Below are 24,277 nucleotides of genomic sequence, written 5' to 3' on the forward strand. Positions count from 1 at the left end.
CTCTAAAAGCTAGTGACGCCCCTGCTGGGGCCAAACAGAAGTGCCATGTGGCCCTCAGTGCAAACCTCTGCTCCTTCCAGTCTTCCTTGACCCCGCCCCCTCCCTCCCACGCCTGACTCCTCCCACACGCGTCTACCAGGACTTGGCGCGGCGGCAGGACGCGCACGCGCCAGCATGGACGCACCTCCCGCGCCTCCGTGCAGCGGACTACTGGTGGACGTGAGGAGGAGGATGAGGAGGATGAGGATGAGGATGAGGATGAGGATGAGGATGAGGATGAGGGCGCCTGCAGACGAGGAGGAGGACAAGATGTGAATGTTGTTCATGACTTTGTTGGACTTGGCTGTGACGCAAAGTTGCATTGGAAGTAGAAAATGACTTGTTGGCTCCTCCGACTAACTCTGCTGTTGACCTGCGTCCTCTCCGGCCGCGCCACGCCGGCGCCCAGCAGCGCCGCGGAGGGGGCGGCGCGCCCGGCCGCCACCCGGGAGAGCTGCGCGTCCTGCGGCGTCAGTCCCCCGCAGGACGCGGAGTCTGCAGGGCGGCTGGACGCGGACTTCGTGGCGGCGGTGAAGCGGCACATCCTGAGCAGGCTGCAGATGCGCCGGCGGCCCAACATCACGCACCCGCTGCCCAAGGCTGCCATGGTGACGGCGCTGCGGAAGCTGCACGCCGGGAAGCTGCGGGAGGACGGCGGGGTGGACATCCCCGACTTGGACGGACACCCGATGGCCAACGACGTCCTGGAGGAGAGCTCGGAGATCATCAGCTTTGCAGAAAAAGGTCATCCTCGCCTTCGTCTTGTCTGTTCACCTGCTGCGGTCTGGTGATTGATTGATTGATTGATTGATTGATTGATTGATTGATTGAAGCTTTTAATAGTAGATTGCACAGTACAGTACATACAATTGACCACTAAATGGTAACACCCCAATAAGTTTTTCCACTTGGGGTCCACTTTAATCAATTCATGGTACAAATATATACTATCATCATCATAATACAGTCATCACACAAGTTCATCATCAATTATTTACATTATGTACAATCCGGGGAGGTGGGATGTGGAAGGGAGGGTGTTAGTTTAGGGTTGTAGCTGCCTGGAGGTGTTGTTTTAGTGCGCTTTTGAAGGAGGATAGAGATGCCCTTTCTTTTATACCTGTTGGGAGCGCATTCCACATTGATGTGGCATAGAAAGAGAATGAGTTAAGACCTTTGTTAGTTGGGAATCTGGGTTTAACGTGGTTAGTGGAGCTCCCCCGGGTGTTGTGGTTATGGCGGTCAGGAAGTAGTTTGACATGTACTTCGCTATCAGGGAGGTGTAGCAGATTTTATAGACTAGGCCAGGGGTGTCCAAACTTTTTCCGCTGAGGGCCGCACACTGAAAAATCAAAGCAAGCACGGGGCCACTTTGATATTTTTTTTATTTTAAAAACCAATACAATATATGTATAAAAAATATACATTAAGGCCTCCACTCAGGCTTGACTCCAAGGACCCCAAAGGGTTTTGGTCCAAAAAATATTCAAAATGTGTCATTATTCAGTATTATTACCTCTAGATCAACATTAGGTCTATCTGTCAATATAAAGTTTTTAAAGATTTAAGTCGTATGCTCTTTTTGTCAAAGAAAACCCTGTTTTTTTTATGGAAAAAACACAAAATATGCAATATTTTTACTAGGGATGTCCGATAATGGCTTTTTGCCGATATCCGATATTCCGATATTGTCCAACTCTTTAATTACCGATACCGATATCCACCGATATATGCAGTTGTGGAATTAACACATTATTATGCCTAATTTGGTCAACCAGGTATGGTGAAGATAAGGTACTTTTTAAAAAAATTTGTAAAATAAGATAAATAAATTAAAAACATTTTCTTGAATAAAAAAGAAAGTACAACAATATAAAAACAGTTACATAGAAACTAGTAATGAATGAAAATTAGTAAAATGAAGTGTTAAAGGTTAGTACTATTAGTGGAGCAGCAGCACGCACAATCATGTGTGCTTACGGACTGTATCCCTTGCAGACTGTATTGATATATATTGATATATAATGTAGGTACCTTGCAGACTGTATTGATATATATTGATATATAATGTAGGAAGCAGAATATTAATAACAGAAAGAAACAACCCTTTTGTGTGAATGAGTGTAAATGGGGGAGGGAGGTTTTTTGGGTTGGTGCACTAATTGTAAGTGTATCTTGTGTTTTTTATGTGGATTTAATTGAAAAAAAATTTAAAAAAAAAAATAAATACAAAAATTTAAAAAACGATACCGATAATAAAAAAAACGATGCCGATAATTTCCGATATTACATTTTAACGCATATATCGGCCGATAATATCGGCAGGCCGATATTATCGGACATCTCTATTAATTACCGATACTGATATCAACCAATACCGATATATACAGTCATGGAATTAACACATTATTATGCCTAATTTGGACAACCAGGTATGGTGAAGATAAGGTCCTTTTTAAAAAAATTAGTAAAATAAGATAAATAAATTAAAAACATTTTCTTGAATAAAAAAGAACATAAAACAATATAAAATCAGTTACATAGAAACTAGTAATGAATGAAAATGAGTCAAATTAACTGTTAAAGGTTAGTACTATTAGTGGAGCAGCAGCACGCACAATCATGTGTGCTTACGGACTGTATCCCTTGCAGACTGTATTGATATATATTGATATATAATGTAGGAAGCAGAATATTAATAACAGAAAGAAACAACCCTTTTGTGTGAATGAGTGTAAATGGGGGGAGGGAGGTTTTTTGGCTTGGTGCACTAATTGTAAGTGTATCTTGTGTTTTTTATGTTGCTTTAATTTAAAAAAAACAAAAAAAAACAAAAAAAAAACGATACCGATAATAAAAAAAACCGATACCGATAATTTCCGATATTACATTTTAACGTAGGCCGATATTATCGGACATCTCTATTAATTACCGATACTGATATCAACTGATACCGATATATACAGTCGTGGAATTAACACATTATTATGCCTAATTTGGACAACCAGGTATGGTGAAGATAAGGTCCTTTAAAAAAAAAAAATTAAATAAAATAAGATAAATAAATTAAAAATATTTTCTTGAATAAAAAAGAAAGTAAAACAATATAAAAACAGTAATGAAAATGAGTCAATTGAAGTGTTAAAGGTTAGTACTATTAGTGGAGCAGCAGCACGCACAATCATGTGTGCTTACGGACTGTATCCCTTGCAGACTGTATTGATATATATTGATATATAATGTAGGAAGCAGAATATTAATAACAGAAAGAAACAACCCTTTTGTGTGAATGAGTGTAAATGGGGGAGGGAGGTTTTTTGGGTTGGTGCACTAATTGTAAGTGTATCTTGTGTTTTTTATGTGGATTTAATTAAAAAAAACAACCAAAAAACCCCCAAAAAAACCCGATACCGATAATTAAAAAAAACGATACCGATAATTTCCGATATTACATTTTAACGCATATATCGGCCGATATTATCGGACATCTCTAATTTTTACCCAATAAAATTTTTAAGAGGAATATTTGAGATGATATAATAATTGGAGCCTTAAAAAGGTCAATAACTCATAACACCATTGATTTTAATTCATTATTATTTTTTGAGCAATGACACTTAAAAACAAATCACACAAAAATGTATTGGGGATCCAAAAGGGTCCTACTCATTCAAGTGTTAAAACATAAATTATACTTTTTTTTTTGCTGTTTACTTTTAACACAATAATCTCGAGATCAACTTCAGATCTATCCGTCAATTATAAGTTGTATTGTTGTTTAAGTTTGTTCGTTTTTGGCCCTTCTTTAAAAAAAAAAAAAAAAAAAGCTACATTTTTTATATGGCAAACACAAAATATGCAACATTTTCCCCCAAAAATATCTCAAAGTGGAATATTTAATGTGATGTAATTGGAGCCTTGGATAGGTCAATAATTCATAATGACATTGATTTTGATTCATTATTATTTTTGAAAGAAAGAAACAGCCTGCATGGCAGCTTTGTGTGATTAGAGTCAACATTGCAACATTTTATTGTTACATTTCACCTGTTTGCTCTTTCATACCACTTTTTATGTTTTTAGTCATATTTTAAAATGGGCCGTGGGGCCGTTAAAAAAATGACCTGCGGGCCGCAAATGGCCCCCGGGCCGCACTTTGGACATCCCTGGACTAGGCTGAGTGCAAGTTCTGTCCTCCACCCTGAGCCGGCCCACTTTGGAGAAGTGGGTAGGAGTGAGGTGGGATGTCTAGAAGTAACCCGGCGGGAGGGTTTGGGAGGGACTTTTAACCACTTGGACAAAGATTAGGATCCACTTGAAAGTAAAGATGCTGCAGTCTTGCTAAATCACACGTGTCAAACTCACTTGATGTGGCCTGGCATGACCATGTTTCCTTCTAAATGTGGTCCACTTTCTATTTGGACAGAAGAAAATACATGTGGGGTGGTAAAGCTCGCTTGGTAGAGCGGCCGTGCCAGCAACTTGAAGGTTCCAGGTTCGATCCCCGCTTCCGCCATCCTAGTCACTGCCGTTGTGTCCTTGGGCAAGACACTTGACCCACCTGCTCCCAGTGCCACCCACACTGCTTTAAATGGAACTTACATATCGGCCTTCACTGTGTAAAAGCACTTTGAGTCATTAGAGAAAAGCACTATATAAATACTAGAGATGTCCGATAAATGCTTTAAAATGTAATATCGGAAATTATCAGTATGGTTTTTTTTTTTAATTAGTATTTTTAAAAATTAAATCCACATAAAAAACACAAGATACACTTACAATTAGTGCACCAACCCAAAAAACCTCCCTCCCCCATTTACACTCATTCACACAAAAGGGTTGTTTCTTTCTGTTATTAATATTCTGCTTCCTACATTATATATCAATATATATCAATACAGTCTGCAAGGGATACAGTCCGTAAGCACACATGATTGTGTGTGCTGCTGCTCCACTAATAGTACTAACCTTTAACACTTCATTTTACTAATTTTCATTCATTACTAGTTTCTATGTAACTGTTTTTATATTGTTGTACTTTCTTTTTTATTCAAGAAAATGTTTTTAATTTATTTATCTTATTTTACTAATTTTTTTAAAAAGTACCTTATGTTCACCATACCTGGTTGTCCAAATTAGGCATAATAATGTGTTAATTCCACGACTGCATATATCGGTTGATATCGGCATCGGTTGATATCGGTATCGGTAATTAAAGAGTTGGACAATATCGGAATATTGGATATCGGCAAAAAGCCATTATCGGACATCCCTAGTAATTAAGAGTTGGACAATATCGGAATATCGGATATCGGCAAAAAGCCATTATCTGACATCCCTAATAAATACTGTATGCATTTCATATATTTAAATCTAACAAATCTTTGATTATCACACATTCCAAACGTCAAAATAAGTACTGGACTCATGATTTTGAAGCAACTTATCCATCAAATTGTACAAAGTCAAAATTATTTTTCGGGTAAAAAAACTGGTAGCTCAGTAGCCGGAATGTTAGCGTAAAAAAAAAAGTAATATTGCTTTTACATTTACAACGACCAAAACAACAACTAAAGATTTGGCAGTAAAACAGTGCTACTGTTTTCTCGTTTACATTTACAGTAGGGACAAGCGGTATAAAATGGATGGTATCCATGGTAGAAAACATGCTACATTTTATGGCAGCTAAACTTGACTCTAAAACAGGGGAGTCAAACTCCTTTTAGATCGGGGAGAAAAATCTACTCCCAAGTGGGCCGGACTGGTAAAATCACGGCACGATAACTCAAAAATAAAGACAACTTCAGATTGTTTTCTTTGTTTAAAAATAGAACGAGCACATTCTGAAAATGTACAAATCATAATTAAAGATTAAAGTACCAATGATTGTCACACACACACTAGATGTTGTCGGGGGTTTTTCCACACTTACATGTCGCGGTTAACAGTATTCTATCTTTCTTTGTCCTTATTTATACTTTCTGAACAAATGATGTGATCATGTTCATCAGTCAACTCACTGCTGTTCATTCTCAATCAATCAAGATCAAAAAATTATATCAAAATCAAATTATTATGTATTGCTTTTTTATTTCCTGTGTTTTATATTATTACTTAGAACTGTTTTATATTTCAATTTTTTATCCTGTAAAGCGTCTTTGAGTGCCCTGAAAAGTGCTATACCAAATAAAATGTATTATTATTATTGTTGTTATTATTATTAAATTACAGGATGTTATTCATGTAGTTTAGGGCTGCAACAACTAATCGATTAAATCGATTAAAATCGATTATAAAAATAGTTGCCGATTAATTTAGTCATCGATTCATTGGATCTATGCTATGCGCATGCGCAGAGGCTTTTTATAAAAATAATTTTTATTTTTTTATTTTTTATTATTATTATTTTTTTTTAATAAACCTTTATTTATAAACTGCAACATGTACAAACATCTGAGAAACAACAATCAAAATAAGTATGGTGCCAGTATGCTGTTTTTTTCCAATAAAATACTGGAAAGGATAGAAATGTAGTTTGTCTCTTTTATCCGATTATTAATCGATTAATCGGCAGATTAATCGATTATCAAATTAATCGTTAGTTGCAGCCCTAATGTAGTTTGATCATTTTCCTCAACTGGTGCACTAACATCATGTGCTTATTTTAAAAAAAAATATGTAGCATCATCTACAAAGATACAAATAATTGCTACTGCGACATCTAGTGGACACATTTAGAACAGCAGTTTCTTTCATTCAAACATTTCAGCTCATTTTTAGACTTTGCAAACTCATCCCGTATATTTAATATATTGGCCACTGTGACATTACACACAGTTTGAACAGTAACACTGTGTTTGAATAAAGGAAAATAAAACACTGAAAAAATAAATAAATAATAAATTTAAAAAAAATAAAATACAAAAAATAAATTAAAAAAAACTCATCCCGCGGGCCTCACGTTTGACACCCCTGCTCTAAAATCGACATGTTTTTCTTACAGTGTACGTAAAAATATATAACAATAAATAATTGTGTAATGAAGCAATTGAAAATGTTACAAGTGGCCCTCTGAGGGCAGCCATAACTGTGATGTGGCCCCCGATGAAAAGCAGTCTGACATCCCTGTAAAGTAAAACGTGCCATAAAGCTCATAAAATAATTCCCTTTTTCCCCAGCCTTGTACCTCTTTTTGACATTTCCTGCGGATTGTTGAAGAAAAACTTTTGCATTAGAAGTAAAAAGAGTACAATTGTTGTGGTTTGGGCATCGCACTAAATGACTCGTGTTGGCTCTTACAGTATTTACTGATCATCCAATCTGTACTTTTATTACAGTCATAAATGGTACCCCAACCATCATGGAAATGATGTCCAAAAACAAGACTTTTTGGGTTTTTTCATGTGACGTGCAAGTTGAACAAAATAGTCATTTCACTCCTTCAGTAACATAAATAAAATTAAAACTGAGGGCCGCAAATAAAATAAATAAATAAAGGATGTTATATCAAAAATGTTGTGACGGGGCTAAAATGTGCCCCTCTGGATATGATATGATGTTGTACTGTATATATTTAAGGGGGTCAAATTACCATTTTTACTCTACAACTAGAAGACTTAACTCCTACATCAGTGGTTCTTAACATTTCCACTACGAAGGGACCCGGGGGCCACTCTAATGTCAACACTGAATTAGTCATCTTACTCTTGATTTGAATGGTATTCAATAATTATATCTATACCAATTTACAATTGAACAACCCTGTCAAATGATGTGAAAGAACGTGTTGATCACAAAGATTATTATCAAGGCTTCGGTCAGGCTGATTACTCAAATAAATACTAATCAAATATTCTGTAAAAGAAGGGAGTCATAAACTGATGAAAAAGACATTTACATACAATTATGCAATACCAACAATAAATACATGAGATGTGGGTAATGGCACTGGTAACAGGCGGGCAAAGTGTCTTGCTCAAGGTCACAACGGCAGTGTTGAGGATGGTGGACGTGGGAATTGAACCTGGAACTCTCAAGTTGCTGGCACGGCCACTCTACCAACCTAGCCACGCCACCCCAAATAAATGTAGTTTTGGGTAAATCCTTCTACCAACCTAGCCATGCTGCCCAAAATAAATGTAGTTTTGGGTAAATTCTTCTCTCAACTTAGCCACGCCGCCCCAAATAACTGTAGTTTTGGGTAAATCCTTCTACCAACCCAACCATGCCACGCCAAATAAATGTTGTTTTGGGTAAATCCTTCTACCAACCTAGCCATGCCACCCAAATCAATTTTTTTTTGTGTAAATCCTTCTACCAACCTAGCCACGCTGCCCCAAATAAATGTAGTTTTGGGTAAATCCTTCTCCCAACCTAACCACTTAACCCCAAATAAATGTAGTTTTGGGTAAATCCTTCTACCAACCTAGCCATGCCACCCAAATAAATGTAGTTTTGGGTAAATCCTTCTACCAACCTAGCCATGCCACCCAAATATTTTTTTTTTGGGGTAAATCCTCCTCCCAACCTACCTAACCACTCAACCCCAAATAAATGTAGTTTTGGGTAAATCCTTCTACCAACCTAGCCATGCCACCCAAATAAATGTAGTTTTGGGTAAATCCTTCTACCAACCTAGCCATGCCACCCAAATATTTTTTTTTTTTGGGTAAATCCTCCTCCCAACCTACCTAACCACTCAACCCCAAATAAATGTAGTATTGGGTAAATCCTTCTACCAACCTAGCCATGCCACCCAAATAAATGTAGTTTTGGGTAAATCCTTCTACCAACCTAACCACTCAACCCCAAATAAATGTAGTTTTGGGTAAATCCTTCTACCAACCTAGCCACGCTGCCCCAAATAAATGTAGTTTTGGGTAAATCCTTTTACCAACTTAGCCACGCCGCCCCAAATAAATGTAGTTTTGGGTAAATCCTTCTACCAACCTAGCCATGCTGCCCAAATAAATGTAGTTTTGGGTAAATCCTTCTACCAACCTAGCCATGCTGCCCAAATAAATGTAGTTTTGGGTAAATCATTCTACCAACCTAGCCATGCCACCCAAATAAATGTAGTTTTGGGTAAATCCTTCTATCAACCTAGCCATGCCACCCAGATAAATTTAGTTTTGGGTAAATCCTTCTCCCAACCTAACCACTCAACCCCAAATAAATATAGTTTTGGGTAAATCCTTCTACCAACCTAGCCATGCCACCCAAATAAATTTAGTTTTGGGTAAATCCTTCTACCAACCTAGCCACGCTGCCCCAAATAAATGTAGTTTTGGGTAAATCCTTCTACCAACCCAGCCACTCCACCCCAAATAAATGTAGCTTTGGGTAAATCCTTCTACCAACCTGGCCATGCCGCCCCAAATAAATGTAGTTTTGGGTAAATCCTTCTACCAACCCAGCCACTCCACCCCAAATAAATGTAGCTTTGGGTAAATCCTTCTACCAACCTAGCCACTCAGGCCCAAATAAATGTAGTTTTGGGTAAATTATTTTACCAACTTAGCCATGCCGCCCCAAATAAATGTAGTTTTGGGTAAATCCTTCTACCGACCTAGCCATGCCACACAAATAAATTTAGTTTTGGGTAAATCCTTTTACCAACGTAGCCACGCCGCCCCAAATAAATGTAGTTTTGGGTAAATCCTTCTACCAACCTAGCCATGCTGCCCAAATAAATGTAATTTTGGGTAAATCCTTTTACCAACTTTACACGCTGCCCCAAATAAATGTGGTTTTGGGTAAATCCTTCTCCCAACCTAGCCACGCTTCCCCAAATAAATGTAATTTTGGGTAAATCCTTTTACCAACTTTACACGCTGCCCCAAATAAATGTGGTTTTGGGTAAATCCTTCTCCCAACCTAACCACTCAGCCCCAAATAAATGTAGCTTTGGGTAAATTCTTCTACCAACCTAGCCACGCCGCCCCAAATAAATGTAGTTTTGAGTAAATCCTTCTACCAACCTAGCCACGCTTCCCCAAATAAATGTAATTTTGGGTAAATCCTTTTACCAACTTTACACGCTGCCCCAAATAAATGTGGTTTTGGGTAAATCCTTCTCCCAACCTAACCACTCAGCCCCAAATAAATGTAGCTTTGGGTAAATTCTTCTACCAACCTAGCCACTCCACCCCAAATAAATGTAACTTTGGGTAAATTCTTCTCCAAACCTAGCCACGCCGCCCCAAATAACTGTAGTTTTGGGTAAATCCTTCTACCAACCTAGGCATGCGGCGCCAAATAAATTTTGTGTTGGGTAAATCCTTCTACCAACCTGGCCATGCCTCCCAAATACTTTTTTTTTTGTGTAAATCCTTCTACCAACCTAGCCACGCTGCCCCAAATAAATGTAGTTTTGGGTAAATCCTTCTACCAACCTAGCCATGCCACCCAAATAAATTTAGTTTTGGGTAAATCCTTCTACCAACCTAGCCACGCCACCCAAATAAATTTAGTTTTGAGTAAATCCTTCTACCAACCTAGCCATGCCACCCAAATACATTTTTTTTGGGGTAAATCCTTCTACCAACTTAACCATTAAACCCCAAATAAATGTAGTTTTGGGTAAATCCTTCTACCAACCTAGCCACGCTGCCCCAAATAAATGTAGTTTTGGGTAAATCCTTTTACCAACTTTTAGGAACACTAATACAAAACCTCACAATAATGTCTGATTGGAAGCTATAAACGTTACGACAGACTGCCTTAAAAAAACGGAATGGAATTTGAATTATTTTTTAAAGACTAATGAGACACTCAGAATGTACATGGAAATAAAGAATGTTACAATATTAACTATGAAGGATAAAACAGTGAATATTGACAACATATGAACGTCACACCCCCTCTCCATACACATATTTTACAAGTGAAACACAACAAAAATGCAACAAACACAGTGAAATATGAACATGAAGGGTAAACAAAGCCACCTACAATCTGATATATGTGATATATCACTAAGCTTTACTACTTTGGTGGAAAAACCTCCTTCCACGTCTGTCCCTGACACCCACATTTCACACTCTGTGGAAACACTCCCCACCCACACTGCTTGGTACCTCGTCTGAGCTGCTGTGACTTACATGACCATAGTAACTCATTACATTACCATAGTAACTCATTACATTACCATAGTAACTCATTACATTACCATAGTAGCTCATTACATTACTATAGTAATTCATTACATGACCATAGTAATTCATACATTACCATAGTAACTCATTAGATGACCATAGTAACTAATTACATTACCATAGTAACTAATTAGATGACCATGGTAACCAATAACATTACCATAGTAACTCATTACATTACCATAGTAACTCATTAGATGACCATAGTAACTCATTACATTACCATAGTAACTCATTAGATGACCATAGTAACTCATTACATTACCATAGTAACTCATTAGATGACCATAGTAAATCATTAGATTATTAGATTAATGAAGTTGAAAAACTTATTGGGGTGTTACCATTTAGTGGTCAATTGTACGCAATATGTACTGTACTGTGCAATCTATTAATAAAAGTCTCAATCAATCAATCAATCAATCAAAAAAAACCAACATAGTAACTACTTAGATGATCATAGTAACTAATTAGATGATCATAGTAACTAATTAGATGAGCATAGTAACTGATTAGATGAGCATATTAACTAATTAGATGACCATAGTAACTCATTAGATCAGGGGTCAGCAACCTTTTTGAAAGCAAGAGCTACTTCTTGGGTAGTGATTAATGCGAAGGGCTACCAGTTTGACACACACTTAAATAAATTGCCAGAAATAGCCAATTTGCTCAATTTACCTTTAACTCTTATGTTATTATTAATAATTAATGATATTTATCTTTGTGGAAACACTGATCATCTTAATGATTTCTCACAATAAATATATAGAAACAGATAAATATCAATATGCAACACTTTATTTTTATATTTTCTCTAAGTGCACATTTTTCAAATTGAACATTTTCAAATGATGACTTCTAAGACAGTCTTGTGAAATCACAATATCCCATTTTAACTAGCTAGCCACTAACATTTTTGAACAAATCATGAATTACTTTGCAACATGTTTGTACAAATAATAAGTCATGTAAAATACAAAAGTCAACTCTCAAATGTTAAAATAAATCCTGTCACACTTAGAACTGGACACCAAATCTGTTATCTGTTTCTTTGTCAGTTAGTGGGAAGCCTGGCATTGCATGTTGTTAACTAGTGTGTTGTACTCTGGTGTGTAACTTGACACTGCAACTCTGAGTGAGTCTTGCAGATGTGCATCAGTGAGGCGTGTTCTGTGTTTGTTCTTGATGAAGTTCATGTCAGAAAAGGCTGATTCACAAAGATAAGATTTTTCCTCATTGTTTGCGGAACCTTCTTAATCTTTTGGACATATTTTCACAGCAATCTGGCCTTAAGCTTAATTATGATAAATGTAAAATGTTAAGGATCGGAAATCTAAAGGGAACGTCCTTTCGAATGGAATGCAAAGTGCCTGTTTTGTGGACAGATGGACCCGTTAGCATACTTGGTGTTGTTGTCCCAGAGAATCTGGAAGATCTAGGCTCAGTAAATTATGATAATCGACTAAGAAAGCTGGACAAAATTATGCAATTATGGAAATGGAAATCCTTAACCTTGTATGGTAAAATATCTATTGTCAACTCGTTAATTATTCCTCAATTTATTTATTTGTTTTTGTCATTACCAGCTCCATCACAAAACTTTTTTAAGATTTATGAGCGGAGGGTCTTCGATTTTGTCTGGGACGGCAAACCAGAAAAGATTACAAGAAAGGTTTTGTACAATGAGTATGAATATGGGGGCCTGAAACTTCTCAACCTTGAAGCTATGTGGCTGTCTTTAAAAGCATCAATTGTTCCAAAGATGGATTTAAACACTGAGTGGTACACAAGTGTCCTGTTGGACAAAAAACATGTACTGTATCAAAATAAATTGTATCCTTTTTTTTACAAGTGATGCCCTCCCATTTTCCTTATGTAGAGTCTGCTGGGAAACATGGCGAGGAAACAATCCACTCATAGTGGTGTTTTCAATTTGATGTGCCAGAAAAAAGAGACGATATTTTGCAGCAGATAATATGGATGAGCTCTAATATTGTAATAGATGGAAAGCTTTTCTTTTGGAAAAATACGTTTGAAAGAGGAATCATTTTTGTCAATGATATTATCAATGAGAATGGTAAAATGATGAAGTATGATGAATTTACAACTTTGTATGGTGATGCTTGCTCAAGCTTTTCATTTTATCAACTAACTGGAGTCATTGGGAAAAGATGGAAACAAATAATTAATTATGGAACTGCTAAATTATTAGTTTGTAAACCTCTAATAAGAAATTCTAGTTGGCAAAAAGCAACTAAAATAAAAAAATATATATATAATTCTTATTTAATAAATAAATCTTTGAAGGCTGCCTCATACAACACAAATGGAAAATGGGAGGACTTTTTTGACTGCCCGTTGCCATGGGATGCCATATTCAAACTAATCTATAAAACTACTATCGATGTGCAAAATTGTTATTTTCAAATTGAAATTATTTATAACTTCTTACTCACGGGGAAAATGTTAAAATGATGGAATAAAGTACTATCTATCTATATGACAGAGTCAGATGTTTGCCCATTTTGTTGTCAGGAGCCTGAATCCACCCTGCATTTGTTTTGGTATTGTCATATTGTGTCTTTGTTTTGGGTGGGAGTTGAAAAAATGTGTTTAAGGATTGGTTTGTTTATGAAGCTTGATGTGGTTTCTGTTATTTTAGGAGAGTTCATTGACAATCATGATTTAGTCAATTTAACTATAGTACTCGGTAAAGGTTTATTTTTAAGGCCAAAAACAGATATTCACTTAGTATTACTTTCTTTAAAACATTTATTCAGTATTTTTTTACTTTAGAAATTTACATGGTTGAAAACGATAATGATGCCAAAAAACATTTAAAAAAAAGATGGGAAGTCCTCAAAGGCTTATTTTGAAAGTATAATTATGTTTATAGATTATATGATATCTGTTGTTGTGTTCCCTAATTTGAGTGACCTGGACATAATCTGGACTGTACATAAATGCTTACTTTGAAAATGTAATTTTGTTTATAAACTATATGCAATCTGTTGTGTTCCCTAATTTGTTTCTGTGTACATGAATGAAGGTGTGTGTTGCTGAGTCCGACTTGGACATTATCTGGACTGGGCCTGGTTTAAAAAAACCCTTTAAACAAATCTAATTTCATTGACAACCTGGTCTGTTGAAGATAAGGTCCTTTTTAAAAAAAAATAAAGTAGAATAAGATAAATAAATAAAAAACATTTTCTTGGATAAAAAAGAAAGTAAAACAATATACAAATAATTACATAAAAAATAGTAATGAATGAAAATGTTAGTGGACCAGCAGCACATACAATCATGTGTGCTTCAGGGACTGTGGCCCTTGCAGATGTGTTGTCTATGTTGTGGGAACCAGAATATTGGTAGCAGAAAGAAATAACACCTTTTATGTGAGTGGGTGTGGATGAGTGTGAATGGGGGGGAGGTTGTTTGGGTTGATGCACTGGTTGAAAGTGTATCTTGTGTTTTTTCTATGTTGATTTTTTTATTTATTTATTTTTTAATTTTTTTTTTTTTAAATAAATTATTTTTTTTTTTTTTTTTTTTTTTTTTAAGAACATGCTAGTGGGCGACTCATCTGGTCCTTACGGGCGACCTGGTGACCGTTGGTGACCCCTGGATTAGATGATCATAGTAACTGATTAGATGACATAGTAACTGATTAGATGACCATAGTAACTAAATAGATGAGCATAGTAACTAAATAGATGAGCATAGTAACTAGTATATGATGCAGATTCCAAGCATGTAAAGACTTAGTATAGTTGAAGGTCATTCTAAAAGATGAGTGCACATCATAATGGCAGCTACACTTTACATCTTAAACATCTAAAAGAAAGATTTGAGAATTAAAAAGCTTAACGGGCCCCATGTGGCCCCCGGACCTTCATTTGCCCAGGTGTGACCTAGGGGGCGCCAGCATGGATGGCAGAAGACCCTATTTATCAGTGGTCCTGGCATGAGCGTGATAGGGCAGCGGGTGGCATGGATGAAGGGGTGAGGTGCGCCCTGAGCTGCTCTTGTGTCATGTCAATCAGTTATAGTTCCAACAAGGACACTGTCAAAAAGCTCATATCTCTCCTGGGACGTGGTGTGAAGCAGGTGTGTTGTGAAGCAGGTGTGTTGTGAAGCAGGTGTGTTGTGAAGCAGGTGTGTTGTGAAGCAGGTGTGTTGTGAAGCAGGTGTGTTGTGAAGCAGGTGTGTTGTGAAGCAGGTGTGTTGTGAAGCAGGTGTGTTAGACAAGTGTGTTGGGCACTGCTGAAGTGTTCACATTCAAAAAATAATAACTGATGGTCTTATTTTGAGATGTGGGCACCTTGCTGCAGAGCTGGCTGCATTATTATCCTGGAGGGGCACACACACACACACACACACACACACACACACACACACACACACACACACACACACACACACACACACACACACACACACACACACACACACACACACACACACACACACACACACACGCAGGAGAATCGCCGTTGATCATTTACTGCCTCAGTGCTTGAAGTGTTAAGGACAAGGCAGTAAATGATCAACGGTGCTTCTCCTGTACTCAGAAACATCTGCTTTCTACATCACCTGACTGGAGCTTCATGTTGCTCTTTGACCCCCTGGGGGCTTCCACACTCTTTGTGTGTTACCAATATGTCAGTGCACCTGTGTGGCGCACGTGTGTGTGTGTGTGTGTGTGTGTGTGTGTGTGTGTGTGTGTGTGTGTGTGTGTGGGTGTGGGTGTGTAAAATATGCAACTGAAGTAGGGCGTCATTTGCAGTGCAAGGCTTTAAGTTCACCTGGACCCTTTGTCTTAAGTTTTGACTGACCTTTCTCAATCAATCAATCAATCAATCAAAGTTTACTTATATAGCCCGAAATCACGAGTGTCTCAAAGGGCTGCACAAGCCACAACGACATCCTCGGCTCAGATCCCACATCAGGGCAAGGAAAAACTCAACCCAATGGGACAATGAGAAACCTTGGAGAAGACTGCAGATGTGGGGACCCCCTACTGGGCGATCGGTGCAATGGACGTCGAGTGGATCTAGCATAATATTGTGAGAGTCCAGTCCATAGTGGATCTAACATAATAGTGAGAGTCCAGTCCATAGTGGATCTAACATAATAGTGAGAGAGTCCAGTCCATAGTGGATCTAACATAATAGTGAGAGTCCAGTCCATAGTGGATCTAACATAATAGTGAGAGTCCAGTCCATAGTGGATCTAACATAATAGTGAGAGTCCAGTCCATAGTGGATCTAACATAATAGTGAGAGAGTCCAGTCCATAGTGGATCTAACATAATAGTGAGAGTCCAGTCCATAGTGGATCTAACATAATAGTGAGAGTCCAGTCCATAGTGGATCTAACATAATAGTGTGAGTCCAGTCCATAGTGGATCTAGTTAATATTGTGAGAGTCCAGTCCATAGTGGATCTAACACAATAGTGTGAGAGTCCAGTCCATAGTGGATCTAACATAATAGTGAGAGTCCAGTCCATAGTGGATCTAACATAATAGTGTGAGAGTCCAGTCCATAGTGGATCTAACATAATAGTGAGAGTCCAGTCCATAGTGGATCTAACATAATAGTGAGAGAGTCCAGTCCATAGTGGATCTAACATAATAGTGAGAGTCCAGTCCATAGTGGATCTAACATAATAGTGAGAGTCCAGTCCATAGTGGATCTAACATAATAGTGAGAGTCCAGTCCATAGTGGATCTAACATAATAGTGAGAGAGTCCAGTCCATAGTGGATCTAACATAATAGTGAGAGTCCAGTCCATAGTGGATCTAACATAATAGTGAGAGTCCAGTCCATAGTGGATCTAACATAATAGTGTGAGTCCAGTCCATAGTGGATCTAGTTAATATTGTGAGAGTCCAGTCCATAGTGGATCTAACACAATAGTGTGAGAGTCCAGTCCATTGTGGATCTAACATAATATTGTGAGAGTCCAGTCCATAGTGGATCTAACATAATAGTGTGAGAGTCCAGTCCATAGTGGATCTAACATAATAGTGTGAGAGTCCAGTCCATAGTGGATCTAACATAATAGTGAGAGTCCAGTCCATAGTGGAGCCAGCAGGAGACCATCCCGAGCGGTGACAGGTCAGCAGCGCAGAGACGTCCCCAACCAATCTCAATTCTCAATCCACTCCAATTAGAATTCACCAGATTCCCGCCTGAACGAACGCTCTAATCAGCTTCACCTGACAGCTGTCAATCAGAATGCCCGTGTGTTGGCGAGTGTCCACTGATGACCGACCTCAGTGTTGTTTTTAAGGTTAAAACCAAGTTTTTGCCCAGTGGTTAATGTTCTATCGGGCTTGTTAGCAAGCGAGCAAAGCTGCATCCTCGCCTGAATGACCAGTACCTCGACTGTGTTTGTGTTGTCGTGGTTCTCATGAATCCTCTGGTATGCTTGTGTTCACAGATGATCTGGTGACCTCCAAGTCCAGTTTGTTCTTTCTGATCTCCAGCGAGGGAAACCAGAACCTCCAAGTGACGCAGGCGACCCTCTGGCTCTACTTTAAGCTGCAACCTCAGCCTCTGGAGGTGCGGTCCAGGCGCAAGGTGACGGTGAAAGTGTATTACCAGGAACCGGGCCTTAGCAGCAAGTGGAACCTGGTGGAGAAGCAGGTGGAGCTGAAGCGGAGCGGGTGGCACACCTTCATATTGACTGATGCTGTGAGGTTAGTGTTTGAGCAGGGCGACCGCCGTCAAAACTTGGACGTGCGCTGTGAGGGCTGTGAGGCGGGCGGCGTCACGCCCGTCCTCCTGAACCGCAATGACGAGTCGCACCGGCCCTTCTTGGTGGTTCAGGCACGGCAGGTGGACGCCAAGCATCGCATTCGGAAGAGAGGACTGGAATGCGACGGCAGCAGCAGCCTGTGCTGCCGCCAGCAGTTCTACATCGACTTTCGACTTATAGGCTGGAACGACTGGATCATTGCACCGTCGGGCTACTTTGGGAACTACTGTGAAGGGAACTGCCCCGCCTACATGGCGGGTGTGCCCAGCTCGGCGTCGTCCTTTCACACGGCGGTGGTAAACCAGTACCGCATGCGCGGGATGAGCCCCGGCTCTATGAACTCCTGCTGCATCCCAACCAGACTAAGCACCATGTCCATGCTCTACTTTGATGACGAGTACAACATTGTCAAGCGGGACGTTCCCAACATGATTGTAGAGGAGTGCGGCTGCGCTTGAACGTCTCAGGCGGTCGTGGAGCTGACGGAGTGACCGTGTCCCAACCCAACCATGTGGACGATAAGTACACATTCCTCGCCACATTCCCACCATGCAATCGCGTATACGCCTGTACATATATTTATGTTTGTTGATGGACTGGCATGGTTTTGTGCTGGGAGCGGAGCTTCGTCCTTGGTCAAGTTGCCGGCAGCCAATCTTGTGGTAGAATCACAGACTCCGACGACAACTGAATAGCACTTGCAGATTGAAATGCCTTCCGTGAGCACTAGGTGGCGCCTCACCTATCAAAAACACAAGTGCCGCATGAGCTATGCAAAATAAGGTATGACGCACACAGCAGACAAGCGACAAACTATCAGCAATACTTGAAATGTATGCATAGTGAGTAGCGGGAGGGGCTCTCGCTGCCATCTTAGCTGCCTCTGCTCAGCCCCGCCCCCTCCTGCCACTCTCGCCTCAGGGGGCGGGCCGGGGATATTTGCACTGACGAGCGGCAAGGCCTCCGACACGGGAAAACTCATTTGAAAGTTATTTTTGATAGAAGTGTGTTCAAGGAACCAAAGAGGTTTACCAGTGTTGTCATTGTAGGCCAAAACACGGTCATGTGATTCATCATCATCATCCTCATCTTCATCTCTGCCTAGAAGATGTCTTATTTTGTAATACACTTTTTTCTAGTTTGCTTCCTTTTTTTGTAGCTTCATTTAGAAAGAAGCCTGTGTGATGTGTCACATTTCTATGTTGTCTTCATGGTAACTATTGCAAAATAAATTTCTTACTACGAAATCATTTAGCTTTCTTGGGTCATTTGCTTCTTCATTCCTACTAACTGAGTCGCCACATCTATGAAATATATCTTATATCTTATTTCATGAGCTATGATGGATCATTTTTTAAAATCAATATACAGTACAGGCCAAAAGTTTGGACACACCTTCTCTTCATTCTTTATTTTCATGACTATTTACATTGTAGATTGTCACAATCAATCAATCAATCAATGTTTATTTATATAGCCCTAAATCACAAGTGTCTCAAAGGGCTGCACAAGACACAACGACATCCTCGGTACAGAGCCCACATACGGGCAAGGAAAACTCACCCCAGTGGGACGTCAATGTGAATGACTATGAGAAACCTTGGAGAGGACCGCATATGTGGGTAACCCCCCCCCCCCCCTCTAGGGGAGACCGAAAGCAATGGATGTGGAGTGGGTCTGACATAATATTGTGAAAGTCCAACACATCAGCGAGAGTCCAGTCCATGGTGGGGCCAGCAGGAACCATCCCGAGCGTAGACGGGTCAGCAGCGTAGAGATGTCCCCATCCGATGGACAGGCTAGCGGTCCACCCCGGGTTGGGAGCAGAGTAGAAAAGAAAAGAAAAGAAACGGCAGATCAACTGGTCTAAAAAAGGGGGGGTCTATTTAAAGGCTAGAGTATACAAATGAGTTTTAAGATGAGACTTAAATGCTTCTACTGAGGTAGCATCTCTAACTGTTACCGGGAGGGCATTCCATAGTATTGGAGCCCCAATAGAAAACGCTCTATAGCCCGCAGACTTTTTTTGGGCTCTGGGAATCACTAATAAGCCGGAGTTCTTTGAAGGCAGATTTCTTGCCGGGACATATGGTACAATACAATCAGCAAGATAGGCAGGAGCTTGACCGTGTAGTATTTTATACATCAAAACTATGTTATGTATGTATGTTATGTACTTAACACAAAAAGGTGAAAACATGTTTTATATTGTAGTTTCTAATTAATTTACTTAACTTTAATTCTTCAAAATAGCTACCCTTTGCTCTGATTACTGCTTTGCACACTCTTGGCATTCTCTGGATGAGCTTCAAGCACACCTGTGAAGTAAAAACCATTTCAGGTGACTACCTCTTAAAGTTAAAATACCAATGATTGTCACACACACACAAGGTGTGGCGAAATTTGTCCTCTGCATTTGACCCATCCCCTTGTTCCCCTACTGGTAAGTGAGGGGAGCAGTGAGCGCCCGGGAATCATTTTTGGTGCTTTAACCCCCAATTCCAAGCCTTGATGCTGAGTGCCAAGCAGGGAGGTAATGGCTCCCATTTGTATAGTCTTTGGTATGACTCGGCCGGGGTTTGAACTCACGACCTACCCATCTCGGGGCGGACACTCTAACCACTAGGCCACTGAGTAGGTGAAGCTTGAAGCTCATGGAGAGAATGCCAAGAGTGTGCAGAGCAGTCATCAGAGCAAAGGGTGGCTATTTTGAAGAAACTACAATATAAAACATGTTTTTGTGCAGTACATAACTCCACATGTGTTCATTCATAGTTTTGATGTGACAATCTACAATGTAAATAGTCATGAACATAAACATTAAATGAGGAGAAGGTGTGTCCAAACTTTTGGCCTGTACTAAATAATATATGTATAATTATAATAATTGTGTGTGTGAAAATGTGACCATTCAGACATGGAAAGAACCTTTGCCCAGAGATAAAGAATACATGCCTCCACGGAATTTCGCACCTCACAATTTGAAAAGCGTTTCCTTATTAAACTACATACTATATTAAAGTACATACTATATTAAAGTACATACTATATTAAACTACATGCTAGAGTGTGAATTCAAAGCATTTTTTAAATGAAATGCACCTAAACACTATTTCACCACATGAAGACCACCGTATCATCAAAAGCAAAGATAACACATTATCGTGTGTACAAACCCATTCCATAATGCAGGGATTATCAAACTGTGGTACGTGGGCCACTAGTGGTACGCCAAAGAATGACTTGATTAAAGTACAGTGTTTTATTTTCCTATAGTTAAACACAGTGTTACTGTTCAAACTCTGTGTAATGTTACAGTTGCCAAAATTATAAAAAATATACTTATTAAATAAAACCTCTGCCTTGTTTGTAATGAATACTTAGGCCAACTATGATACTATATTTATATAATGTGGATCATTAAAGGCGTACTGAAAGCCACTACTAGCGACTACGCAGTCTGATAGTTTATATATCAATGATGAAATCTGAACATTGCAACACATGCCAATACGGCCGGGTTAACTTATAAAGTGACATTTTAAATTTCCCGCGAAACTTCCGGTTGAAAAACTCCTTTGGAGGATGACGTATGCGTGTGACGTAGCCAGGAGAACAGAGGTATGGTTTCCCCATTGAAGCCAATACAAAACAGCTCTGTTTTCATTTCATAATTCCACAGTATTCTGGACATCTGTGTTGGTGAATCTTTTGCAATTTGTTTAATGAACAATGAAGACCGCAAAGAAGAAAGTTGTAGGTGGGATCGGTGTATTAGCGGCTGGCTGCAGCAACACAACAAGAAGGACTTACTTGGTTAGCAGACGCGCCAGCCGATGCTAGCCGCCAACCGCATCTGTGTTGGGGTGAAGTCCTTCGTCGCGCCGTCGATCGCTGGAACGCAGGTGAGCACGGGTGTTGATGAGCAGATGAGGGCTGGCTGGCGTAGGTGGAGCGCTAATGTTTTTATCATAGCTCTGTGAGGTCCGGTTGCTAAGTTGCTAAGTTAGCCTTAGCGTCGTTAGCAACAACATTGTTAAGCTTTGCCAGGCTGAGAATTATTAACCGTACATGGTTTAATAGTATTGTTGATCTTCTGTCTATCCTTCCAGTCAGAGATTTATTTATTTTGTTTCTATCTGCATTTGAGACAGATGCTATCACGTTAGCTCAGTAGCTAAGTGTGTCACCGATGTATTGTCGTGGAGATAAAAGTCACTGTGAATGTTCATTTCGCGTTCTCGACTCTCATTTTCAAGAGGATATAGTATCCCAGGTGGTTTAAAATACAAATCTGTGATCCACAATAGAAAAAGGAGAGAGTGTGGATTCCAATGAGCCAGCTTGTACCTAAGTTACGGTCAGAGCGAAAAAAGATATGTATTTCACTGCATTCTAGTCCGTCACTCTAACGTTCCTCATCCACGAATCTTTCATCCTTGCTCAAATTAATGGGGTAATGGCCGCTTTCTCTGTCCGAATAGCTCTAGCTGCATTGAAAACAATAGGAAAATATGAGGAAGTGAACAACTGACTACGTCACGCTACTTCCGGTACAGGCAAGGCTTTTTTTTTTATCAGAGACCAAAAGTTGCGAACTTTATCGTCGTTGTTTTCTACTAAATCCTTTCAGCAAAAATATGGCAATATCGCAAAATGATCAAGTATGACACATAGAATGGATCTGCTATCCCCGTTTAAATAAAAAAAAATCATTTCAGTAGGCCTTTAAAGGCCTACTGAAAGCCACTACTACCGACCACGCAGTCTGATAGTTTATATATCAATGATGAAATCTTAACATTATAACACATGCCAATACGGCCGGGTTAACTTATAAAGTGACATTTTAAATTTGCCGCTAAACTTCCGGTTCGAAACGCCTCTGAGGATGACGTATGCGCGTGACGTAGCCCGGCGAACACGGGTATGCCTTCCACATTGAAGTCGATACGAAAAAGCTCTGTTTTCATTTCATAATTCCACAGTATTCTGGACATCTGTGTTCGTGAATCTGTTTCAATCATGTTCATTGCATTATGGAGAAGGAAGCCAAGCAAGCAAAGAAGAAAGTTGTCGGTGCGAAATGGACGTATTTTTCGAACGTAGTCAGCCACAACAGTACACAGCCGGCGCTTCTTTGTTTACATTCCCGAAAGATGCAGTCAAGATGGAAGAACTCGGATAACAGAGACTCTAACCAGGAGGACTTTTGATTTGGATACACAGACGCCTGTAGAGAACTGGGACAACACAGACTCTTACCAGGATTACTTTGATTTGGATGACAAAGACGCAGACGTGCTACTGTGAGTATGCAGCTTTGGCTTTTTTTTGCGTATGTACGTAACTTTTTTAAAATATATAAGCTTTATGAACCTTGGGTTAGGTGAACGGTCTTTTGGGCTGAGTGATTGTGTGTGTTGATCATGTGTTTGAATTGTATTGGCGTGTTCTATGGAGCTAGGAGCTAGCAGAGGAGCTAGCATAACACGTACCGTACCTACGTGCGCGTCACGTACGTAACTTTTTAAAAATATATAAGCTTTATGAACCTTGGATTAGGTGAACGGTCTTTTGGGCTGAGTGATTGTGTGTGTTGATCATGTGTTTGAATTGTATTGGCGTGTTCTATGGAGCTAGGAGCTAGCAGAGGAGCTAGCATAACACATACCGTACCTACGTGCGCGTCACGTACGTAACTTTTTAAAAATATATAAGCTTTATGAACCTTGGGTTAGGTGAACGGTCTTTTGGGCTGAGTGATTGTGTGTGTTGATCAGGTGTTTGAATTGTATTGGCGTGTTCTATGGAGCTAGGAGCTAGCAGAGGAGCTAGGAGCTAGCATAACAAACACGCAGGTGTTATTATGCAGGATTAATTTGTGGCATATTAAATATAAGCCTGGTTGTGTTGTGGCTAATAGAGTATATATATGTCTTGTGTTTATTTACTGTTGTAGTCATTCCCAGCTGAATATCAGGTACCGTGAGTATGCAGCCTTGGCTGCTAAACATTCGATAACTTGACCGTATGTGCGTGTCACGTACGTAACTTTTTAAAAATATATAAGCTTTATGAACCTTGGGTTAAGGAAACGGTCTTTTGGGCTGAGTGATGGTGTGTGTTGATCAGGTGTTTGAATTGTATTGGCGTGTTCTATGGAGCTAGGAGCTAGCAGAGGAGCTAGGAGCTAGCATAACAAACACGCAGGTGTTTTTATGCAGGATTAATTTGTGGCATATTAAATATAAGCCTGGTTGTGTTGTGGCTAATAGAGTATATATATGTCTTGTGTTTATTTACTGTTGTAG

At 39.4% G+C, this 24,277-nt stretch overlaps 1 protein-coding gene across 1 annotated transcript; it reads left to right on the plus strand.

Annotated features, from left to right (window-relative positions):
* Positions 1-262: 262 nt before the first annotated feature.
* LOC133652063 (inhibin beta B chain-like) lies at positions 263-19,166 on the plus strand. Its single transcript, XM_062050451.1, has 2 exons — positions 263-783; positions 17,646-19,166. The coding sequence occupies exons 1-2, from the start codon at positions 375-377 to the stop codon at positions 18,419-18,421; spliced, it is 1,185 nt and encodes a 394-aa protein (XP_061906435.1). The 5' UTR covers positions 263-374; the 3' UTR covers positions 18,422-19,166.
* Positions 19,167-24,277: the final 5,111 nt, after the last annotated feature.

The sequence above is a fragment of the Entelurus aequoreus genome, linkage group LG01, assembly GCF_033978785.1.
Source record: "Entelurus aequoreus isolate RoL-2023_Sb linkage group LG01, RoL_Eaeq_v1.1, whole genome shotgun sequence".
Lineage (NCBI taxonomy): Eukaryota > Metazoa > Chordata > Actinopteri > Syngnathiformes > Syngnathidae > Entelurus > Entelurus aequoreus.